The following is a 12,394-nucleotide window of genomic DNA, read 5'->3' as shown; positions in this document are numbered from 1 at the left end:
ACTTTTTGCAACAAATTACATTCATCTCTAGGAGACAGAATGTGTCTCCTTCCTGAGTTGTATGATGGCTGCGTGGTCCCATGGTGTTTATACTTGCGTACTATTGGTTGTACAGATGAACGTGGTACCTTAAGGCATTTGGATATTGCTCCCAATGATGAACCAGACATGTGGAGGTCCACAATTTTTTATCTGAGGTCTTGGCTGATTTCTTTTGATTTTCCCAAGAAGTCAAGCAAAGAGGCACCGAGTTTGAAGGTAGGCCTTAAAATAAATCCACAGGTACACCTCTGTACAGCTAATTGGATAATTGCCTAAAGGCTTGACATAATTTTCTGTCATTTTCCAAGCTGCTTAAAGGCACAGTTAACTTAGTGTATGTAAAATTCTGACCCACCAGAATTGAGATGGTGAAACAATCTATCTGTAAACAATTGTTGGAAAAATTACTCATGTCATGCCCAAAGTAGATGTCCTAAATGACTTGCCAAAATGATAGTTTGCAAATATGAAATCTGTGGCGTGGTTAAAAAAAAGTTTAATGACTTCAACCAAAGTGTATGTAAACTTCTGACTTCAACTGTATGTGCATTATCCTAATGCCGTCAGTACTGATTTCTTTGTTTCTAAGCTCTAGGTGCGGGCAAATGTTTATTACTGGTATTGTTTTATATATTTTTTCATAATTTTTTATTAATACATACTATTCATTTATTTTTCCCAAAAGAAAAGCATAGTTTGTTGAAGTTAGCTTATTTGAAAACTGTGCTTGGCAACTCTGTGAATAAAACAAAATATGAATTTCCTATACGTGTTATACTTTATATTTTTAAATTGATGTTTTAATTTACAAGTAATCAATTATTCGTTTTTTGTGAGTTAGAGTACTCGAGTACAAAATTGTTTCTGTTCCTAGTTAACGCAACCTCAGTGTCACTTACATAGGGTAAACATTGAACCGTTGAGCAACTGACTCCTCAACAATGTTTCTTGGTGGTTAGTCGACTAGTAAAAATGAGTAGAACACTAGTGTATGGAATTGTAAAAATAATAATGAACATTTTCCCACAGATACCAGAAAACACCCCCTTCTTCCAATGGTTGTTCAAACAAGAGATCAAGGATTTTGCCACTACCGATAACTACAGTGGTGGAAAAGGTTGATAACCGATTAATCAGCTGACAATTTTTAAAATGTATTTAAATGTAAAAATAACTTTCCTTAGACTTTCCTTACTGTGATGCCATAGACAATGGCTACAAGAGTCTAAAATGAGTAAAATCACAGATGCGTGTTTGTTGTGCAACCAAAATACCAAAAATAACCAGAACAAAATGAAGATCTGGTGCATAACGAGGGACTTTTAATTATAAACATACCCAAAACACACCAGGCACTCTTATTTTAAATTACCTGTGCTTCCATCTCACACAAACACATAAAGGAAACAAAACATGCACTGTGTCCGAATATCCGTAATTCCCTACTGTATAGTATGCCAAAATCAGTATGCCAATGGAATAGTATTACCAAATCCTCAGTATATGAAACAGTGATACATGAATGACCTACTATTTCTGGTGAGATTCTGAAGTGCAGATCGACTGGACACTTAATCCCATAATCCCTCGGGAGCTGAGGTGATATCATGTTCAAAACGCTGTATTTAAAAGAATGGCGGAGAACCGCGAATCGAACGGCACTTTTCAACTGTGATATACAGTATATACTAAGAAAGTTGATCCTTGAGCTTAAATGGTGCTTGTTTAACAAAACCAGAGTGTATTATTTTCACGGTTGTTTTTCTTATGTCATAGTTGGGTCACAAGACAATGCCCATTTCCCCGGATCAATTCATACTAAATCGCATACATACCTATAAGAACATTTTATATTTTAAAAACATTTTCATACAGCCCATTTAATACTGAATGGGCAGGAATTCACCAACAGTAGGTCATCATTCATCAACAACAGATTATTCACCAAATTAAGCTTTTTGTAGCCTCTATATATTCACCAGATGAAGGATTTTGTCCAGATAAGAAAAAAAAAAACTATTGGCATCCATTTTTGCTGATAACTGATAGTTCTAAAAAGCAACTATCAGCACTGATTAATTGGTAAAACCGATATATCTGTGGACCTCTAGCACAAACAGAACATCCTGCCCAAAATTCAAGCCATTGGTCAAACTAGTGTTAGCTTGTTGGACTAGTCGGGACACGCAAACTAACAAAATATTTGTCATTTTTAGGTGAAATCAACCTATAAATGGTTTACTTATAGTTGATTCTGCATTAACAAGGCACAATTCTTAATGTTGATTATTTAACTGATGTCAAATACACTGTTTATTAATCCACAAAGTTAAAAGTGGCTTTAAACTGCTGTGCCATAAATTGAAGGGGAAGTGAATTTATGCGTGCCAGGTAACTACGAAAAATACCTGTGTAATCTCTCATTGATACTTGTCTCTTTGAAGTGCGTATAAAGAATAGATATGTCCTTCATGATGGTGGGAAACGAGGAAGCATCAATTAAGAGTATTGAGAACCACACAAGATCTGCACAGCAAGCTCAAGACAGTGATGTTCCCCCTAAAGTTCCACTTCCTGTGAAAGAGCAGCTCAGGTAGTGTTACTGCCAGCGGATCAAACACACCACAGCTCCCACACAGCACCAGGGCTGATTTATGATGCATCCTCACCGACTCTTTGCAGAAAGTGTAGAAAGCAGGCAGGGAGAATTCAGATACCCATCAGCTATTCTTTACGCAATTCATTCAGAATCAATAATTCCGTACCTTCATCAGCATCGGCTACTGAGGGTCTCTGCTCAGCTTTTGGCACGGGCAAAACTACCACGTAAATTGGATGAGCAAACAATTCATCAAGCTGACCAGCTGTGGCTCTGATTTAGAGCAGGCTGTTGCTAGAGGTGTGTGAATGTGCGGCCACTGTTTTTTTTTTTTTAGAGGTAAATTATGCAGAAATGCGTCTGACAGATGGGACCATCACCTTTAGGCACCCACTAAGAGAAAGGACCAACTGTACAACCCTACTTATTAATTTCTTCACTCACTCTTATATTTTCCCACTTACAGTCTAGAAAAAGTCTTCTGCTTTGGATAGGCCAGTAGAGGAACCCAAATATTTACTGTTGCACTGATTTTACATATCAAAAAGGTCAAATAACTTTGTAAAAATAGTAAGGAAATCAAGAATTTATTTATTGAACCATTAGTTTGAGGACATGAGTCATTACTTTCATCATATCAACTCTAATAAGAAAATACCGACAACGGTTACTGCGTTATATGTAGCTACTCCAAGCTTATGTATAAAACATTATCAAACAAAAAAAATTCTCATAACTCAACTTAATATGCAGAGACAAATATAAGCAAGCAATTTTTAGGTGAATTTCACCCTAAAACAAACATTCCTCAGCTTGTTTGAACTCCCTGTCTAGCCCAACAAAACATTGGACCAACCAATGGTGTGAATCTTGAGGCGGGACTATCAACACTCACTGAGCACTTTATTAGGAACACCTGTACACCAAATTATTCACGTGATTATCTAATCAGCCAATCATGTGGCAGCAGTGCATTGCTTAAAGCCATGCAGATACAGTTCAGGAGCTTCTGTTAATGTTCACATCAACCATCAGAATGGGGAAAATATGTGATCTCAGTGATTTCAACCGTGGCATGATTGCTGATTGATGGGCTGGTTTGAGTATTTCTGTAACTGCTGATCTCCTGGGATGAGTCTCTAGAATTTACTCAGAATAGAGCCAAAAACAAAAAACATCCAGTGAGTGGTAGTTCATTGGATGGCAACACCTTGTTGATGAGAGGTCAACAGAGAATGGCCAGACTGATTGAAACTGACAGAAAGGCTATGGTAACTCGGATAACCACTCTGTACAATTGTAGTGAGCAGAATAGCATCTCAGAATGCTCAACATGTCAAACCTTGAGGTAGATGGGCTACAACAGCAGAATACCATTTTGGGCACTTTATTAGGAACATAGTGTTCCTAATAAAGTGCTCAGTGAGTGTATTTGTACAACCAATAAAAAAAAGAGGGAGTTTTAGGAATCTACATGAAAACAACAATTATTTTTACAATTGCATTAGTGGCATAGAAACTTCACCCTTTAAGCTTTAAAAACGTGTGAGATGTAAATCTGTGTTATTATAAACTGGTTGTTTATAAGACAATGTTCTGAATGTTTATATTTAACTAAACAAGAGTTATTTAGCAATAAATGGTGCTTTACCACACGAAATATAAAGTATTGTTTAGATATATTTGGAACCATTATTAAGGGTTCTTCCTCAAAAGTACTAAAAGAATCGTTAAGTAACGGAAATCAGACACAGAATCGTTACGTTTTTTGCAATGCCTATTCGTAATTGTAAGTCTGCCTCTTCAAACTTCTGTCTTTATTAAAAATTATTTTTTCATAACATGCTCCTCCTAGTGCATTAATCCATCTTTCTTTGCCAGAGGCTCTAAAACAAATCAGCAAGAACAATACCAGTCAGAAATAATAAATGGTGGTAGAAAGCCTTGCTCACTGTGTGTCGGAGAGATTTTTATTTCCTAAAACATATGGCAGGGTAAAAGAGTAAAAGAGGATTATGCTTTATTCTGGAGGGCTTATTATCCTGGGGCTTCCCAACAGACCCCAGTTTCCTTCAGTACGGGGTAGACAATTATGGAATAAATCTGTCCAGCCCGTGTCTCCACTTTATGTCCTTTCATATGCCATGTCTCTACGGAAAACCCACACTCTACTCGCTACCCAACTGCTGAATGGGTGAATTTCATGAAACCCATCAAGAACATGTCCAGGCCATATTTCACCACTAAATTAACAAAGACATTTGATTTTGCTTAAAAAGACAATGAAGTCTGTTTTAGGGCCATTCAGATTTCTTGTAAACATTTTAATGGCAATTAAAAAGGAATGTTCTGGGTTCAATACAAGTTAACCTCAATGAACAGCGTTTGTGGCATTATGTTGATTGCCACAAACATTATTTTAAATCATCCCTTGCTTTTTTTCAAATAATAAAATATCTATTGATGGAATACAATCTCGAAATGGTATACATAGACCATCAATGACTTGCCTAAAAGCCTTCATCAGCCAACTAACAAAGGACAATTGCATCCATGTGAACTTCTGCAGTTAATCCAGGATGGACTTCAAAAACATTAGTCATTAATCTTACAGTTCACACAAAATCTTTGTTTAAACACTGACCCTTAACACTTCGTTTACGCATTTCAAACCATGACTTGCAATGCACATAAATAAGTAATATTGGCATTATATTCATGATGTTAGCCAGAGGGGAACTGGCCTCACAGTGAGTCTTGGTTACTCCCAAGGTTATTTTTCTCAATTAAATCAACATCTTATGGAGTTTTTTTGATCCTTGCCACAGTCGCCTATAGCTTGCTCACTGGGGTTATTAATACAATTATTATTTAATTACTTATTTTTAAACACAATCATAATTTATCAAACTACACAATGATGACTAAGACTTTATAGATATTACAGTTTCATTTTCTGCTAAAGCATGATTTTCTGTAAAGCTGCTTTGAAATGTTGTGAATGTGTTGTGAAAAGCGATATACAGTAAAAATGACAAAAAAAAAAACCTCACGGTTAAAGTAAGACAATAAAAATGGAAGTGAATGGGCCTAGTTAATAAAAGTTAACATACATATTTCAAAAGTCTAGTCAAAAGTAAAATATCGACACACATTACAATAATGACAATTTTGGGGTATAATGTGTTTAATTGTCATGAAAATAATGTCACAATGCAAATAAACGTAATGGTTTTAAATATAGCCAAATTTTCTACATGCAAATCATTATTTGTTTATTTAAATTTTTTGGGTGAAATGTGATTTTAGCTTACAAATGACCTGAACATGTTTTCATGAGATTAACCCATTCAATTTGAAGCAAGAAGTTTTGCTATTAGTGGACAGCATCATGCAACCATATGGACCCCTGTAAACAGTGACCCTCTGTGTGAGGATAATAGTCTTTCCCTGACCCCAGCCAATCATCCTCTTAATGCTCAAGAGTTTGAAGGGCAGTCTGGCACACAGATTTTACATAAATCCCCTCTGTAAGTGTAGTGTAAGGATTTATGGCTAGTCCCTATATCTTCTGTGACTCCTTGAGACGTATTCTTGCCCATCTCCCTAAAGATTTTACGGCCACTGTCCATTCAAGGCTGCCAAACCAAGATTGCATTTGCGAGAAGGGGAATACAGACGTCAATGGGCAATTGTCTGGCTCTCATCAGTCACCTACTGCACAAAGCCCACAAAGTCGTCTGATTGTTCCTCTGTCAAATGGCTAAATAGCAACTCATCAGTGAGGCAGGCCACATTATCTCCTCTGTGAATGCTTTCATCAGTCGAGTGTTTGCGTTTGGCCCCTCTGTGTTAAGGAGGGTGTTGTGGGCTGTGTGAGAGTTGATAAGGTTGTGTGGCCATCTGAATGGCAGGATGACAAATATTGTCATCTTCAAATGAAGCACTGTTAATGGTGGATGGGGAGGCGTGGAGGGTTTGGATAGCTGCCTAGGTGGGTGATGAAACAGCAACAGTGAGGTGGAGGTACTTACTGGAGAGAGCCTTCTCGTAGTTCTTCCCCATAGTTATGAAATTCCGCAAACAGGGGTTGAACTGTTCCATGATGGTCTGAAAGAGAAAAGGTTTGTTTAGTAGCAGAATTTCAACACATTAAGCTTAAGCTCAAAATATACTTCAGTCAGACACGTGACACACTTAATGCACGCAGCCTGATTTTTCTAACAACCCGTCTTTAAAATCCACAGAATGTGAATGCACCTGGAGTTATTTGCATGAATTAGTGGGTCCACAAGGTGGCAACACTCACATTAATGCTAGATGATGTAATCGCTGCTAAACAACAGGAGAAGAATGTGGAAACAACAACAGTAGATGTACATCAAGAGCGCATGTGTGAGGGGGACAGGAAATACCTGCATTTGTATAACTCAAGTCTGAAGGAATATAAAGACATCTTTATTTGTCTAAACTCCTGAGGAGAAATATGCTGCCTTCATGTGCTATTGGAATTATCCTACTTCCCACTTGTGGTAATTACGAGTATGTCGCGTTTGTGCTTTGTTGCCGGAAAGAACTGGAAACATGGACGACGCAAGGTTCAATCATACATATTATTTGAGGAACTTTTATTTTTGACACCATACATATTACTCAGTTAGCTTTTACAATATGCATCAAATGGTTGCTGATATACATCAGTGAGTTTGACTGAAACGGGAAGCGCTAACAATTAGCTTTATATAAAAAAAATGAACAAAACCAATCATTCACTACAGAAACCATACTCTCCTCTGTCATGTTTGAAGTTTACGATTCCTCCCATCCCAGAAACTCCGGTATCAAAATTATCTCAGAGTGAACCTAATTCCAATTGCACATGAAGGCAGCAAAAGTTTAGTATACCATAGCAGTTGTAGCACGCCAGAGCCAACCGCCTGTGTATGTGCACAGTCTACTGAAGTATAATTTGCCAGGCTTGCATTCAGCTGTACAAAGGACGCTGAACGTTCACATCAAAACTGAAGTACTGTATACTTTGGGCTTCAAACAGAATCTGTGTCAGCAGAGCTCCACAGAAAACTCTGTAGATTTCCACAGAATTGGAATGCTTATGCACAACATTCTACAAATACCTTGGCCCTTACATGTTTCTTATATTCTTTGCCTAATTTCATTAGGCTGTCAGCCAGAGGTTATATTAACAGAACATTTTCCATAATTTATCAAATTTTTTAAACATTGTTGAATAATATTTATTTTTATTTTGATAGATAAAAAAAAAAAACAACAGGAAAACCATTTAAACCTAGAATGTCCATTTTTATTTTAACTATCTTTATTTGCTTTACATGCAGCATAATTTGTTCTCTCTCCTTGTTAAAAAGAAATCAGTTTAGATTGTTTTGCTCAGTCCTGCCCATTGTAGTCCAATATATAGACTATGATATAGACATATTTATTGTCAAGAAAGCATGAATGAATCAGCACAGTATGTGCCTGTTTTTTTTATAGCCTTGCGGACAGTCCATGTCTATGCATGATGACAGTACTAAAGAGAACCACAAAGCAGTCGTAGTGCACCATATGGGTCGCAGACAAAAGTGTCATTACTCTTCCGGTTTTGTGGCTCAAAACATATCCTGAATTGACGTTCTTCTTATTGGACAGGTAAACTTACAAAACTGCAAAGTATGTGAAATATAGTGCCATAAGGATTGATCTGTGTAATTTTAGCGAACATGAAATGAATGCTAGACAATGCAAAAGCCTCATTCATTAGTGTAACGTAAGCTTGCTATATATATATATATATATATATATATATATATATATATATATACACACATACATACACACACACACATACACACACATATACACTCACCTAAAGGATTATTAGGAACACCTGTTCAATTTCTCATTAATGCAATTATCTAATCAACCAATCACATGGCAGTTGCTTCAATGCATTTAGGGGTGTGGTCCTGGTCAAGACAATCTCCTGAACTCCAAACTGAATGTCAGAATGGGAAAGAAAGGTGATTTAAGCAATTCTGAGTGTGGCATGGTTGTTGGTGCCAGACGGGCCGGTCTGAGTATTTCACACTCTGCTCAGTTACTGGGATTTTCACGCACAACCATTTCTAGGGTTTACAAAGAATGGTGTGAAAAGGGAAAAACATCCAGTATGCGGCAGTCCTGTGGGCTGAAAATGCCTTGTTGATGCTAGAGGTCAGAGGAGAATGGGCCGACTGATTCAAGCTGATAGAAGAGCAACTTTGCCTGAAATAACCACTCGTTACAACCGAGGTATGCAGCAAAGCATTTGTGAAGCCACAACACGCACAACCTTGAGGCGGATGGGCTACAACAGCAGAAGACCCCACCGGGTACCACTCATCTCCATTACAAATAGGAAAAAGAGGCTACAATTTGCAAGAGCTCACCAAAATTGGACAGTTGAAGACTGGAAAAATGTTGCCTGGTCTGATGAGTCTCGAATTCTGTTGACACATTCAGATGGTAGTGTCAGAATTTGGCGTAAACAGAATGAGAACATGGATCCATCATGCCTTGTTACCACTATGCAGGCTGGTGGTGGTGGTGGTGTAATGGTGTGGGGGATGTTTTCTTGGCACACTTTAGGCCCCTTAGTGCCAATTGGGCATCGTTTAAATGCCACGGCCTACCTGAGCATTGTTTCTGACCATGTCCATCCCTTTATGGCCACCATGTACCCATCCTCTAATGGCTACTTCCAGCAGGATAATGCACCATGTCACAAAGCTCGAATCATTTCAAATTGGTTTCTTGAACATGACAATGAGTTCACTGTACTAAAATGCCCCCACAGTCACCAGATCTCAACCCAATAGAGCATCTTTGGGATGTGGTGGAACGGGAGCTTCATGCCCTGGATGTGCATCCCACAAATCTCCATCAACTGCAAGATGCTATCCTATCAATATGGGCCAACATTTCTAAAGAATGCTTTCAGCACCTTGTTGAATCAATGCCACGTAGAATTAAGGCAGTTCTGAAGGCGAAAGAGGGTCAAACACAGTATTAGTATGGTGTTCCTAATAATCATTTAGGTGAGTGTATATATACACACCATTATTATAAAACAATAGCGCATCGATATATCAAAGTGACATCAATACTGAATTGTATCAACATATTTATAATGGACAGTCTATTTTATAAACAGCTACTGTCATCAACCACCAAATTTAGCAAACAACTATTGATAAAGCTGGCTAGCTAGCTAACGCCGACATAGGCTATAGTATAAATGCAGTCAATGTTTCATGCAAAGAAATGTGATTACTTCAAACTACAGTCTTGCATAGTCAGATCTATATCCACACTTTGTTTTAGCACTGTTCCAGCACTGGAGAGTCAAATATAATATACAGTCTCAAAGTTTGTAGTAAAACAATCATGACTGTGTAATTTTAATTATGTTACCTCATCGGTCAGCATGAAGCTGGTGAATCACGCGCAGTCTCTGTACTTTACGTCATTGTTTTGGCCAATGCTCGCGTCCCTATGGAGTGTGTGCACGAGCACGAGCAACAGGTAGATGGCTGCAGTTCACTTAGCGACCACAGGTGTCATTAATAACAAGGGTTTCTTGCATACTGCACCTTTCTTACATACTGCACCTTTAAGTATCATATCCTAATCTACATACACAAATTTGGATAGTATAATTCTGTTTACTTATCTGGGAAATTAAAGCAAATATGACAGATGGATATCTGTAATTATTAGAGCTGTCAGAATTAACGTGTTAACGCATGCGATTAATGAAAAAAAAATTTAATGTGTTAATTTTCTTAATCGCGATTACTGCATTTACTGTTAATACGGCATAAACACATGTGCGAAGGGTGGAACCTTTATAAAGTGTCCGTAAGTAGTCATTACACTGCTGCACACTTCACAAACATACACAATGCTCCAGGGCGCTTCTACCAAGATGAGCCTACATGCTTAACATAAAATAGCATAATGCAGCAGCCCTGTTGACATTCTATGGGCGATACTGTCATAATACTCTCCTATGATAGAGCTTTGGAGGTTGTTATCTCAGCAAATAAAAGAATATCTGACAGTGATTCCCTGTCAGTGATAAAATTATGGAGAAAGGAGCTCTTAGTTCTATTTCAAATGTACAAAACAAGCCCAGATGGGACTTGTAAAACACATTTTAATTACCACAGAAGCAAGTCAAGTCTTAACTATCACCAAAATGCAGAAAGAGACATTTTTGTCTGGAACCACTTTTCATGGCGAGTTCAAAGCTTGATAATGGCATTGACGTTCTGATGTGAATCATAAAAGCAGCTTCAAGATTGCTGTAACAATGCTGATAGCCACAGTCTACTGGCAGATTAATAATGCGGAGGATGAAAGTTTAAGAGATTTAATGGTCATTGCAATAAATATGCAACCTATGCTAAAACTTCGATTAACTACAAAAATATTATGTGATTAAAAATTGTAATAGACTGACAGCACTAGTAATTGTCTACGGTGCACCGCTTGAAAAGACTAGCTAAGACCAGCATGACTTTTCATGCATGTTCAGGCTGATTAGTACTCTCTTGAAGCTGGCTGACCAAGGACATCTTGCTGGTTTAGCTAGTTAAGAAGCCTGGTGGGGACACAAACACACCAGTCTCCAAAAGACAACATATGATGGTGACCAGCTACATTAAGCAATTTCATGCACACATACACAAACAACACACCAAGGATGCTAACATTTTCCTCCATGCCAAAACTGTCCACAGCATCATCCCTCTTTCACACCAACCATCATTCCATGTTGTGTTAAATAAGTGTGGTTATTCATGTAGGAGGGAACCTGACACTTAAGCTGTTCCAAAACCTAGTGAGCTGCCTCACTGCCTACATATTAGCAGCAACCTTTTAAGGTAGCATTCTAACGAGCATAGATATAAAAAAGACAGATTTCTAAATGACTATGTTCTACTTAGGCAGCAACTTTGTGCATGTGCACACCAAACAAATAGCCCTCCTCATGAGAACGGCATGGGCAATTCAATTAACAATTGGTTTAATTCAGTATAGCATTAGCATGTTGCTAGGCTAACACTCAGCCTGTCAGGAACAAAGCGGGATACCTTTCTGGAATCAGAGTGAAGCCCAAATAAGCTCAAAATACACAGTACACAAAAAAGTTTGGGTAAAAAAAAAGTCAATATTACATTAATATATATATTTATAAATCAACATTTCTCTCGCTTTGTCCCCCATATTCAATTTAATTTGACAGAACTTGTTGTAATGCATTCTGACATTGCCTTTTCTTTGAAGCATGGCGCTGCTTTAGAATTTGGCTAAAACAAGTACTCTTAGGAGGCAGCATTAAGTTGCCTACCTTTTTGAACTGCCTTTGCTTTGGAAGCGTGCCCATAATGCCTAAAAATGCTGCCTCAGTAGGCAGCTCACCAGGTTTTGATATAGTGCTTTATTCTGGGGGTTAGAGAGGGCACTAGCAGAAAGCTTTTGGTTTGGGTTTTAAAATGTTGTTGAAGAAGATGAGAGAAAGAGAAAGTGAAAATTGCAAGAACGAGCATGTTTTAGGAGTTAATTAACATATTGTCCTCTGAAGTGTTGGGCTTGTTATACTGCCAGGCAGTGCATACATTTAAGCAATGGCTAGTAAGTCTGGTGTTTGTGGACGAGTGCAGATGTGGGGAGGGCACATAGTCTTAT

At 37.9% G+C, this 12,394-nt stretch overlaps 1 protein-coding gene across 4 annotated transcripts in view; it reads right to left on the bottom strand.

Moving 5' to 3' along the window:
* Nucleotides 1-12,394, bottom strand: part of LOC127652402 (brain-specific angiogenesis inhibitor 1-associated protein 2-like) — a 111,162-nt gene that overhangs the window by 76,425 nt on the left and 22,343 nt on the right. For all 4 annotated transcript variants that reach the window (XM_052138525.1, XM_052138523.1, XM_052138526.1 and 1 more), the window contains exon 2: nucleotides 6,676-6,751. In XM_052138525.1, coding sequence (XP_051994485.1) covers nucleotides 6,676-6,751 — 76 coding nt within the window. The remainder of the gene's footprint in view (nucleotides 1-6,675; nucleotides 6,752-12,394) is intronic.

Source organism: Xyrauchen texanus, chromosome 12 (assembly GCF_025860055.1).
Source record: "Xyrauchen texanus isolate HMW12.3.18 chromosome 12, RBS_HiC_50CHRs, whole genome shotgun sequence".
Lineage (NCBI taxonomy): Eukaryota > Metazoa > Chordata > Actinopteri > Cypriniformes > Catostomidae > Xyrauchen > Xyrauchen texanus.
Note: the sequence above shows the minus strand (reverse complement) of the source record. Positions and strands in the feature narration are given on the sequence as shown.